Source organism: Canis aureus, chromosome 11, assembly GCF_053574225.1.
Source record: "Canis aureus isolate CA01 chromosome 11, VMU_Caureus_v.1.0, whole genome shotgun sequence".
In the NCBI taxonomy this organism is placed as follows: Eukaryota; Metazoa; Chordata; class Mammalia; order Carnivora; family Canidae; genus Canis; species Canis aureus.
The window spans coordinates 29,454,922-29,467,360 of record NC_135621.1 but is presented as its reverse complement, the minus strand read 5'-3'; the positions used below and the strand labels follow the sequence as shown (position 1 = coordinate 29,467,360).

The 12,439-nt window shown below is 59.6% G+C and overlaps 1 protein-coding gene across 1 annotated transcript; it reads right to left on the bottom strand.

Annotated features, from left to right (window-relative positions):
* Positions 1–239: 239 nt before the first annotated feature.
* Positions 240–10,859, bottom strand: SOX10 (SRY-box transcription factor 10). The gene is made up of 4 exons (XM_077914570.1): positions 10,727–10,859; positions 9,727–10,238; positions 4,548–4,816; positions 240–2,173 (listed from the first exon to the last, which is right to left on the bottom strand). Exons 2-4 carry the CDS (start codon positions 10,158–10,160, stop codon positions 1,470–1,472), a joined length of 1,407 nt encoding a protein of 468 aa, XP_077770696.1. The 5' UTR covers positions 10,161–10,238; positions 10,727–10,859; the 3' UTR covers positions 240–1,469.
* Between the last annotated feature and the right edge of the window lie 1,580 nt (positions 10,860–12,439).

The following is a 12,439-nucleotide window of genomic DNA, read 5'->3' as shown; positions in this document are numbered from 1 at the left end:
TAGCTGGGCTGGGACAGAGCTCCCAGCTGAGGCCTCAGCCTTGAGTACCCACTGACCTCACTGGGATGCCAGTTTTCCCAGCACACTGCACGGCCCCCAGCTTCTCAGGGGAGACAGGAGACCTTTGGGTTAGCTGTCCTTTGCATTCCAGTCCTAGCTACTTCCAGAAAGCATTTGAGGAAGCACAAGTAGAGGGATAAGAGACCAAGAGACAGGCCAGGTCAGGCCCACCAAGCAGGTAACCGGAACCTTTAATTTTATTATGTGGAATGCTTAATGCAGAGTTAATAGGGGCTGGAATACCTAGGAGGGGGGAGGGGGGAGGGGGATCTACTGAGATAAATAACAGGGGGCAGTAATGAGTTACATGTAGACTGTGGGGGTGCAGAACAGGAAAATAGGGGCAGACAGAGCTACATACTTTATTCAAATACCACTGGGAGGCAAAGGGCAAAAGGCCAGGGCAGAATGTACATGTCAGGAGTTCAGTGTCTTCAGCCTGCTGCCAGCAACCTGGGTGCCAGGCCCTGGGCCACCTCCTGGAGCTGAGGGCTGGGGCCTGAGCAGCTGTCATGCTCTGGGAAGCCCAAGGAGTTGGGGCTGACAGAGCAGGGACTACAGAGCCTGGCGAGGGGAGAGGGAGTTGGCAAGGAGCCCAGGAGGAAGGCTCTGTGAATTGTCTCTGAATCCTTTCCTGGAGCCCCTGCCTCCTCATCCGGGATGTGCCTCAAGGTCTGGGAGGTTGTAGTGAAGTAGGACCGGGGCACTCTTTCTCCGTTAGACAAAGAATGAGGTTCTTGGCACAGAATTGGATCTGGAGGCCTCTGTGCCAATTCTTCCCTGTGTTCAGAAGGGCAGGGGGCCCTGTGGGGATGAGGAGACCTCCCTCTGAGACCACCCCACCCTGGGCTGTTCAGAGCTGTCCTCAGCCCCTGAGGGGTGGACAGAGCGCACTGTAGGCACTGACTTTCTCTATGGCAGGTCTCTGACTGGCTTTGATCTTAGGCACGTGGCACAAGTGGCACGGGTTACATCAGACCCCTCATTCTCCATGAGAGAGCGAACATGGGCACACGGTGTGGCAGGGCCTCCGATTCCCATCCGACCCTGGATGCCTCCCCCACTCTCCGAGGAGGGTGAGTGGGTCTTTTTCAGGTCCTGGGATGAGGGTCATTCCTGGGGGGAAGGTGCAGCCCCTCATCATTCAGTTCTAGGGGCGACAATCAACCTCCTTCTCCTCTGCCCAGCCTAGTAGCCCAGGGCTTGGCCTGGGTTGGAGCCTGGATAGGACGGGGGGAGTCATCAAAGGCAGTGAGCCAGACAGAAAGCCTTCCCTCAGCTGTCAGCCTCTGCAGCCTCCTCCACAGCCACCACCAGGCCTGAGATGGGTGAGGAACAGGGCGCAAGGGCTGGGGGAAGGGGCGTGCTACCCAGAGGGGCCGGGCAGGCTGGTGATGACAGAGCCCCCTTTAAGGCCGGGACAGCGTCGTATATACTGGCTGCTCCCAGTGTGTGGGGCTGTGGGACTGGGGCCCTGAGGGGCTAGGGTCAGAGATGGCCGTGTAGAGCGGCCGCTGCGAGGGCCCCATGTAGGAGAAGGCCGAATAGAGGCCAGAGGCCTGGCCTGAATGGCCATAATAGGGTCCTGAGGGCTGATGGTCAGAGTAGTCAAACTGGGGGCGGGAGATGGAGGGAAAGGCGGAGCCGTAGTGGGGCAGGCTGAGGGAGGTGTAGGCGATCTGCGAGGTGGAGGGCTGGTCGGTGTAGTGTGGGGGGCCCTGGGGCCCTGCGGTCTCCGTCTTCACCTGGGCTTTGGCATCCACGCCGGGTGGCGAGACCGTGGGCAGAGCCACACCTGGTGGCTTGGAGATCCAGGCGGAGTGTCCACTGGCCACGGCCAGGGCGCTGCCCAGCCCATAGCCAGCTGCCGAGTAGCTGCCCACGTGGCCCGGGTGCCCATTGGGTGGCAGGTACTGGTCCAACTCGGCCACATCAAAGGTCTCCATGTTGGACATTACCTCGTGGCTGATCTCACCGATGTCCACGTTGCCGAAGTCGATGTGAGGTTTCCCGCCCTCCCCCAGGGAGCGCCCATCCCGCTTGGGGTCTGCCTTGCCCGACTGCAGCTCTGTCTTTGGGGTGGTCGGAGGGGTAGGTGGGCCATGGCTCTGGCCTGGGTGCAAGGGAGACAGAAAGAAAGTGGGAAGCAAGGTCAGAGATTCCTGGATTCTGATGGTTCTCTGTCAGAAAAGATGCCTCCAGGAGGCTGGGGACAGATCACTGCGTGACCTTGTAAGTTTTACGGGTTTGGGCAGCCCAAGTTGGCACCTCCTTCTGTAATGGGCTAGGGCTGGTCTCCAGTTGTTTCTGAAATTTCCCATTATTATTATTATTTTTTTCTGAAATTTCCCATTCTGAGGTGTGTATCCTACGGCCCACTCAGAGCAGGACTCCCTCTGTCACCCACCTCTGGGAGGGGCTTGCTGCATTTTGGAAAAGCTTCCCTGGGAAGTTGGTCCTCATATCAGCTGCAGTCGGCTTCCCCCACCTGCTCCCAGTCTCTTAGCTGTCTTCCCTGACAGGTCTAGCCCACCGGTCTTCGCTTGCCTCTTTAGCTTACGAAGTTGCTGCCAGTTGCTCTTCTTGCTGCTGACCTCACCAGTCCTCACCACCACTGACTGCTTCACTTTTGCTAGCTTGTCTGTGCCTCCTCTCTCCACCCCCACCTCTGGCCCCCACACAGCCATGTGTCCCCTCCAGCCCCATCAGTCCTCCCAAAGGCGGCTCAAGTGCCCCTCACTCCAGAAAGCCTTTCCTCTGGCTCCGCCCCACTGGCCACATGCTTAGCTGTGCTGCCCCTCATCCCTCCAGCTGCCTTTCCTTGCTTGATCAGGAGGACACCTAGATAGCTGACTTGCTCCACCCCTGTTCTCTCTTTTCTCATTCACGTATTCATGCAGCAAATGCTTAGTGGGCACTGTGCCAGGTGCAAGGCCTACAAGCATAAATAAAGTAGATCCTATCCTTACAAGCTCAGAGGTTCAAGGGAGGATCCAGAGATGCACACAGGACTGGAGGGCAGTGTCAGAAGTGACAGGATGCACAGAGGGCTCAGGAGGCTGGAGAAGGAAGCCACCCACCCTGCTCCAGGTTCTTACTGAAGAGGGGTCGCTGGGCTGGGCCTTGAAGGCTGAGAAAAAGTCCATGCCCACAGTTATATCCTGAGGTGGCTGTGTGGAATGTGGTCCAGGGTCATGTGCGTGTGTCTGCGAATCTCTGAAGGTAAGGCCTACATGTGTATGGGAGAGATGGCTGGACTAGGGACCCCATCGGAGACAACGTGTCCATGGCCTATGAGACCTGGGGCTCCTTGGGGGCCAGCCTATATCTCCCCCATCAGAGCAGAAGCAATGCCAGGTCCTGCACTGGCCAAGTGCTTCAGGTTTGCACAGACCCTCTTGGATTTGATTCCTGGCTCTGTCACTTCCTGTGTGATCCTGGGAACATGCCTGTCTTCTCTAACCTGTTTCATTATTACCAGAACAGAGATGATACCAAGCGGCTCAGACATGGCCTCCTTCTGGAAGGTGCAGGCTTCATGCACTCATGTTTCTTCTGCATTCACTTGTTTTCATCTCTGCTCCTCCCACTAGATGGTGGACTCCCAGGACCAGGGAGCTTCTCTTGTTGCTGCCCTTGGTGTCTGCTCCCAGGTCTGGCACAAAGGAGGACTTGGGGTGTGTCTTTGGAGGGCAGAGCTGTGCTTATAGAGACTTCCTGTGTGCCTGGCCCTCTTTATGGCATTTATTTCTTTTTTCTTTTTTCTCTCTCTCCCTTTTTTCTTTCTTTCTCTATGGCATTTAGTGCTTTGTACAAACAAGTGAGGCCCCGGAGTCCGGCTGCCTGGGCTCCGACTCAGCTGTGTCCATTTTCTCATCTGCCACACAGCTAAAGTCTGAGCCCAGGCAGGGTGGCTGCTTCTTCATTCAGAGTGATTGAATGAGTTAATATACATAAGGCAATTAGCAGGGCACCTGGTGCACAGTAGGTGCTCAATTAATGTTAGCTGCTATTTTCATTAATGAAAATGCAACAAGATACTCTAAGTCTGGCCCCTCCATGGCACGTGCTCAACATCACATGCTGTGCCTACCCCATCAGACTGGGAGGCCGGAAAGAGGCAATGATCTCTCCTCCATCTCATCTTCCATTTCTCAAAATCATCCTGTCTCTGCTTTTCCTGTTGCCTCACACCCCTTGGCCCCCACGGCCTCCCTAACTGGCCTCTTCACTCAGCAGCAGTGCTCCCTTCCATCAGCCACTTCCATCAGAGCCATCTTGCCCAGCCACTTCCTTTGGTGCTTGAGTCCCCACTGAGCTCCCTCTGGGCCGCAGCACCCCAGCTGGGGCCCTGGCGCAGCCTGGTGAGCCTCTCTAGCACCTTGCCCAGGGAGGTTGTGGGTACGAGACTCATGGCAGCCAGCCCTTGCCTTTCCTCAGTGCCCAGGCTCTCCCCACCCACAGCTGGTCATCAGCCCAGCGCTCACCTGAGGGGTGCTCAGGGTTCCCGTCTGACATGGGGGAGCCTTCGCCAGGGTGCCGGTGGTCCAGGTGGGCGCTCTTGTAGTGGGCCTGGATGGCGGCAGCCCCGCCCTGCTCAGCCTCCCCTCCAGGACACTCTGACTCCCCCTGGGCCGCCTTCCCATTCTTCCGCCTCCGGGGCTGGTACTTGTAGTCCGGGTGGTCCTTCTTGTGCTGCATCCGGAGCCGCTCAGCCTCCTCAATGAAGGGGCGCTTGTCACTCTCGTTCAGCAGCCTGGGGTGGCATAGTTGGGGGGAGACAGCAGAAGGGCTGCTGTGAGTATCTGCCCTCAAACAAATGAGGTCCCAGGATGGGGAGCCCAGAGGGCAGGCGGGGACCAGGGCAGAGGCTTGCTCTTTGATTTACAAACTAAAAGACTTGAGGCCCAAGGAACTACAGGCTCAGAAGGCTGGGATCTCTGTCCCTAAACTCTCAGGGGCTGAGTGTGAGAGGGATCAGCCTAATGTTCCTGGCAGCCCTGACGATGGAGTTAGAAGTAGGGATAGAGCTTCTGTGTTTTTTTGTTTTTTTGTTTTTAAGATTTATTCATTTATCCGAGAAAGAGAAAACACGAAAGTGAGGTGGGGGTGGGGAAGGACGAGCAGACTGCCCTGAGGAGCCCATGGGTGGGGCTTAACCCCAGGAGCCATGAGAAGCTCACAACCTGAGCCAAAACCAAGGGTCAGATGCTTAACCAACTGAGCCACCAGGCACCCCAGCAATAGAGCTTTTGAGGGACACAGAGCTTCAGTTCAAGGAAAGAAAAAAAACTTTTTCATCATCAAAGCTGTCTGCAGGTAGAGCTGGCTGCCTCCTTAGGGGGTGAGCTCCTTGGGGCTGGAGGTATGCAAATCAAGAAACAGAGTAGTGAGGGGGAAGAGCCTAGTCCCTGCTACTGGCTAGTTGTGTGACTATGGGCAAATCACTTCTATGAGCCTTAGTTTCTTTGCTTATCAAATGAGGATGATAATGCTTACTTCACTGGGTGTGGGATTGGCCAAGGTGCTGTGTGTGAAGCACTTTGCATGGGGCCTGGGGATGGAGGGTGGGCACCTTGAGAAACAGGTACTGTTCTAATACTGCTGGGGGGGGGGGCTTGAACAGGAGCACCTGGGGTGGGCCCTCTCAACTCTGGAATGCTCATTTTGTGAATTCCAGGGTGATGTGGCCGAAGGGGCTGGATAGGAGTCCCCTTCTTTATGTGGGGTCATGGCATCTCCTGGGGGAGATCCTATCTCCTCGTCCAGGATGTGACAGAGGGTAAAAGAAGCTAGACTTTCTTCCCAGACCCTCTCCCCAGTCTGAGACCAGCCATGGAGGACAGCCCTGAAGGCAGTGCCCCTGCCCACCAAACTCCAGCCTCGGGCCAAGTCTGAAGGATGGTGGAGGGGGGTGATGGTTAAAGTTTGGCTGCCCCAGGGTGTGTGGGGGCAGGATGGGGTACCTTGCAGAAGTTCTGAGGGCAAAGAACAGACTCATAGAATCCTAGATGGGAGGGACTCGTGGGCACGGCTCTGTCCCTCTGCCCAAAGGGCCTCTCTCTCCAGCTGCCCACCCCTCCCCAGTGGGTGCCCTCTTCCCCCCCCAGTCAGCAGAAGGCCTAGCCCTCCTGCCCAGGATGGGAGGGGGTGGTCATACCAGGCACCTCCTAGCCGGCAGTGGCATTCTTGTGCAGCTTAGCCTCCCCCGGCTGCCCCCTCCCCCCAGGCTGCCAGAACCCAGCCCCAACGAAGGTCTCTCCAAGGGTCCCTCTAGCTGAGTGATGGGATGAAGATCCCAGACCAGTGCCTCTGGGATCAGGGAGTGGGCTGCAGCCTTCCTCCCCCAGCCATGGCACCCCAACTCCCCCCAGCCAGGCCTCAGGGAGGTGGAGTGGGCAGGGCAGGCCCTGAAGGTGTGTGTGTGTGTGTGTGTGTGTGTGTGTGTGTGTGTGTGTATGTGTGTGTGTTGGGGGCAGGGAGAGAGCTGCCAGAGAGCCCAGAGCAGGCTCAGCCCGCAGCCAAGGGCCCCAGCACAGAGGCTCTGGAACAGCTGGGGACACCGGGCTTCCTCTCCTACCCAAACCTTCCTGGTGCCTTCTGTCCCGCTGGCAACTGGGAGTGAATCAGCAAGAAAACGGGGGGCGGGGGGGAACCTCAGAGTGGGGGCACAGGCCAGAACACAGGGAAGACTCCAACACAGCACCCACTGTCACCTCCCAGGCTAGTTCCCTGCAGTACCCTAACCTTGACAGAATTCTGACTCCAGGCCCTCCCACCCTCCACCCCAGCCCAGTGCTTCAACTGTCTCAGTGGCTAACAGCTGGCTAACGAGCCTCCGAGCTGATCCCAACATCACTCTAACCTCAGCTCTGTTCACTCTCTCCTAACCCCAGACCCATCCTGCCCCGTCACGTAATAAATCATCTCACATCTAATCTTGATCCCAGCACCAGCCTCGCTCAGCATTGCACCCCCTACAGGCCCCCACCCCACGTCACCCGGGGCTCTAACTGCAAACCTGCTCCTTATTTGTACTCCACCTGGCCTCTGGTTTCTAGGTCTCTAAGCTTTGGAATGAGGCCCGGGAGAAAGTACTAGTTCCCCCTGCAAATTGGAAACCCCACCTAGGGGGTCTCCCAAGGTGGGGCACTGCTGCTCTTCCTGTTGGGGAAGGGGCCTGTGGACTGGGGGTCAGGAGAGACCCCAGTTGGTGACCCCCTTTCTAGTCTCTGGGTTCCAATTACTCTCTCCAGGCAAGTCCACCAGTATACAACTGTCATGTGACCAGCATGTAACAGTCCTTTTCCAGGCGGGCCCCCTCTGACCATCAGAGCCCACACACTTAGGAGCCAGGACCCAGATGCGGGTGTGTCTGACCCTAACCTACTTACAGCACCCCAAGCAGTCTGTCTGCATGTCTTTCTCTTTTTGGGTTTTTCGGGCCCTGTTTTCTAGTTCTGCCTGTCTAATGCACCCCCCTTTCTGGTGGTCTGGAAGGGATTTCAGGAGTCCCTGGAGAGACTGGCCAGCCCAGCCCATATCCAGAGGCCTCGAAGGGCCCCTACCCAGGATCCAGGGTTCCAGGATCCCACCCACTATGGGCATAGCCTTTAATAGTTGTCATTGTCCTGCTACCCTCCTATTCCTGGGGTTGGGTCCTCAGCAAGCAGTGCCTGCTTTCCAATCCTACAATAGATGGGCCCTTGGGGCCAATCAGTGGTAGCCAGAAACAAGTCCTCCTGAGGGAGCCCAGGGTTCTGGCCTGGGGGAACAGGGACAGGGACAATGGAGGGTCCAGTCTTAAATCCTTCACAGTGGGGTGAGGGAGAAGTGGAGGTCCGTCCTTGCTTTGATGCTGTCACTGAGCTGGTGCTGTGGTCTGTTCATGACCCCCAGGGCCTGTTCCATCTGCCTGTCTGTCTCCACCCTGGTTGTTTGTCTCTCATTTGCTCTCTTCCATAGCACAGCACCAAGAGTCCTGGCCTGGGCTGAGCCCTACCCCGGGGCAGATGGACCTTGGGCAGAGGAGCTAGCTTTGACCCCTGCTCTTGAGCAGAGCTGGAGCCTCTGAGTCTACACAGCAGGCTGGCCACTAAGCCCAGGGCCTGCTTGCCCAGGATGAGCAGAGCGCTGAGCCCTGAGATGGGAAGGTGAAGGGGCACCAGGCTGTCAGCAAACACATGGCCAAGGATGGGGCCATGGGGCTGAATGTGAATCCCACTTGGACTCTTGGGGGGCCTTCCTGCTTTTCTTACTACCCTAAGCCTTTGGCCTTCTAGACCCAATCTCCATTATGCTGGGGCAGGCAAGGGCAGAGCGGCAGCAGGAGGAGGCCAGGCTCCTCTGAGAAAACCTGACTTTCTGAAACTGAGGTGTACCTCACTTCTGCTCTCCCCTTCTCTGACCTCCCAACCTCCCGACTGCACCTTAGAACAAAGGGGTGATCCGCACCTGTCATCAAGGACAGTGTGGGGGAAGACTACTAGACGAAGAGTCAGGAGACCCAGGTTCTGGCCCCACTCTGCCACCAGCTGTGACGTGGCCTTTACAGTCCCTGTACCTTTCTGGGCTTGTCTCTTAGACAGTCTAGTGGGGAATCAGGTGGCCTCTGCAGGCTCATATCTCCTGGAGCCCCCGTTCTTTTGCTGAGCTGCCCAGGACGCCTGAGGTAGGGGGCTGTTGCCCTGCTCAACATATCTCAAGGGGCCAGGCTGAACCCCACACCTGAACTGAGGGGTGCAGAATTCCTGCTTGGCCAGCATGTTTTTCCCCAGAAGTTTGGGCTGGACCCAGGGAACCAGGGACTCTGAGGCGCCCTGGGTAGGAAGGGGCCAAGGTTTCCTCCTGGCCAGGGCTCTCGCTCCAGCTCTTGGGCTGGTGGGGCAGGAGGTTGCTCAATGCTGGGTGGGGCCCTGGAAAAGAAGATGGCGCTGGGACTGGAGCAGGGAGGGCGAGAGAGGCAGGCCTGGCCGCTCTGGGACAGGGTGGGAGGGGAGACTTCTTTCTGGGTGTCCCCTTCCCTAGAGAATGAAGAGGCCCCCCTCCAACTCCTCGAAGGAGGGGAGGATAAGGAAGGCACCAAGAAGGTAGCTGGGACAGGACAGGATCCTGCAGTCAGAGATTTGTCTTTGGCGGTTCTCCATCCCTCACTCTTTCAAAGACTCCTGTCTGAATTCCTTGTTTTCCTCCCGCCCCTTCTCCATCTGGCTGCCTCAGTTTCCCTGCCTCTCCGGCTAGGCCTTCAGTTTTTTCTCGAGCATTTCTGGGGCATCCCCCTGACCACTGGGACTGGTGGCAGTGGCACCCGTGAATGTGCCACTTCCCTGTGCCATCAGTGAAGACCTCCCCTCCCTCTTGCCCAACCGCCTTCACTCCCCCAGGAAGAAGCTCAGGCCCTTCGCCTGCCACCGACAGAATTCCAACCACGAGGGGGCGCCCTCCGGCCCGCTGCCCCGGGTGGGGAGCCTCGCCTAGGCCGCCGGAGCGCTAAGCCCGCGCAACCTCAAGGGGGTACTCGTGGGGGAAGGGCGGGCCGGACGCCCACCCCTGGTCTTCCAGGCCCATCAGAACGGTGGCCGCCCCCCCAGAGGGGCCCGTCTCGCCTGAGTCCCCCAGCAGCTAGGGGGCCCGCGGGAGCTCCGGGGGCGCGTCGGGGGCGCTCACCTCCAGAGCTTGCCCAGCGTCTTGCTGAGCTCCGCGTTGTGCAGGTGCGGGTACTGGTCGGCCAGCTTCCTGCGCGCCGCCTGCGCCCACACCATGAAGGCGTTCATGGGCCGCTTGACGTGTGGCTTGCTCTTGCTGGCGCCGTTGACGCGCACGGGCATGGGCACCAGCGTCCAGTCGTAGCCGCTCAGCACCTGGCTGACGGCCTCGCGGATGCACACGGGGAACTTGTCATCGTCCGCCTCGCCGTCCTGCTGCTCCTTCTTGACCTTGCCCAGCTCGCCTGGCCCCGGGCTGGCTCGCAGGCCCGATCCTCCGCCGCCGCCGCCGCCGTCGGGCCCCAGCGAGGGCGCGCTCCCTGGGGACAGGCAGCGGGGCTCCTCGGAGCCCACGGGGCTCAGCTCCACCTCGGAGAGGTCCTGCTCCTCTGCCATGTCGCCCCCGGCCGCCGCCGCCTCGGCCGCCTCCCCGGGGCCCGCCGCCGGGGTCCTGGCGAAGAGTCCAACGCCCACCTGGATGGGAAGGAGGGCGCGGTGGAGCGGCCGTGCGCGCAGCCCCGACGGCAGCCCGGGACGCGACGCGGGCACGGCCCCAGGTGACGCCCGCCCGGCTCCCCCCGAACTCGCCAGAGCCCCTGGGGCCCGCGCACATGCCAGACCGGGGCTCGGCCTCCTAGCGCCCGCCTCCGCTGTCTTCCCACCACCTGGTCCCAACCGTCTCTTGGTGTGGGTGGGTTTGGGTTTTTTTAAACCTCTTTTTGGGTGGAGGTTTGTTGATGGAAAGGAAGAAAAACGGACTCTTTATTTTGCTCTAATCCTGGCTCCTGGGATTTCCCACCTTTTCTCTCACCTTTCCGTCTTCCCTTCTGCCTGCCCCTGATGGAGTGTGGAGGAGCTGGGTGGGGGGCAGAGGCGGGGGTCTCTCTCCACCCATGCCCCACCGCAGGGTCCCAGGCCCGGCCCCAGGAAGGCAGGAGCGGAGGAGCGGGCTGCGCACTCACCTCCTCGGACCGCTCCTCCAGTCTGGGGCTCGTCCTTAGGAAGTGGAAAACCGTGTCCCAAGGTGTGCGGTCCAGCTCGGGGCTGGGGGGTGACGCCGGGGGGCTGGGAGGGAGGGGCTGGGGGGCCCAGAGCCTCAGGCCACGGCCTCGCCGGGTCGGAGCCTGAATCCTCACCACCAGCCACCCTGGCCGGACAGCCCGAGACTGACTGAGCACTGAGCTGCCGCCGAAGGCTGGGAAGGAAGGAGGGGGAGAGGGGGAGGGGGAGGGGAGGGAGGGAGGGAAGGGCAGAAGGTGGAGCCTCCAGCGCTGTCCTTCATCCCCAACACTCAGGGCTCCTCCGCCAGGCCCCCCCACCCCAGCTCTGGGCGCTGCTGTCCCAGGCCGCTCCTGGGGCCTGGGCCAGGAAGGCCAACCGGTGCAGGTGGGCAAGCTCAGAACCTGTTGCTTACAGGGAAATTGGGCCCAACTGGGACCCCCAGCCTGTGCCTCAAGGCGGTGGGATGGGCAGGTGGCAAAGAATTGGGGCTGGATGAGGAGAACACCAGTGAAGGTTCCCGGCCATCTAAGGGCGGCTGACCTGCGTTGCTGGTTTAAGACCTCTTATGGAGGGAGTGTCTACTGTGGCCAGAGGGAGGCTGCTGCTGCTCAGCCTGCCTCACCTGCCTCCCACCCCAATGCAGGCTGCCCTCCGCTCAGCTCATATGGCCAGAGAGAGAGCACTCAGGTCCATACCTGGTGAGGCAGAGGCAGCTGGATAGCCCCCACCCAGGGCAGAGGCCCCAGCTCCACACCTGGGCCCTTCTCAGACACGAGCACAAATGAGGGCTGGTCTGACTTAAGGTAGAGAGGCAGAATTGAAGTTCCTAGGAGGCTGGCCATGGGGCTGGGCTGGGGGTCCTCTTCAAGTAGGGGCCCCAACTCCCTCTGCACTGAGCTCATGCTCTCTTGGTGTGGGGGGGTCTCAGTCCAGGTTGCACGATGTCCCGCACTCCCCTACCTCGAAAGGGTAGGCAACTCCCTGCCTCCCACTCCCTCCTCACTGCCCACTCCTGTCCTCAGCCATCTCCCCAGTGGGGCGACCTCTCTCCTTTTTCTCTCCTGCCAGTCACCCAAGGCTCCATTTCCTCTCCCCTTTCCCAAGTCTCTCCCCAGAGGTCATCGCCCCTCTCTCCTCTCAGAGGGTGGGTATGGAGGCAGAGGTGAGGCTGGGCACCGAGGGGCAGATGGAGCCTGGGCCGCCCTGATGACCACATACACTTCTGAGCCGGGCAAGGCCCTAGGCCCACCCCAAGGGAGTCTGTCTGGAGTGGGGCTGCAGAAGGGGTCTAGGAAAGGCCTCGTGCTTGGGAAAGGCCAAGGGGGTGGAGGGGGTGGGTAATGGGACACAATGAGGTAGTCACACGAGGCAGAGGCATGTTGGGGGTGGGGGGAGCGGACATTGGAACACACACACACACACATGCTCGCACACACAACCAGCCAGACAATCGGGCCAGTGTGTCTGGGGCCTCGGAGCCCAGTGAATTAGGAGTTTGATAAGGGTTTTCTCTTTCTCTCGCTTGCCGGCCTTGGACAATCTCCCCCCAGTTTTCCTCGACGCCACCCCCGGCGCTGCCAACCCTCCTCCCCCCGCCTCCCTTCTCTTCCCTGTGCCCAGACTCTTGTTCGGGGCCTTGAAACAGTGAGCTGTCTTTGTTCGAAATACAGGTG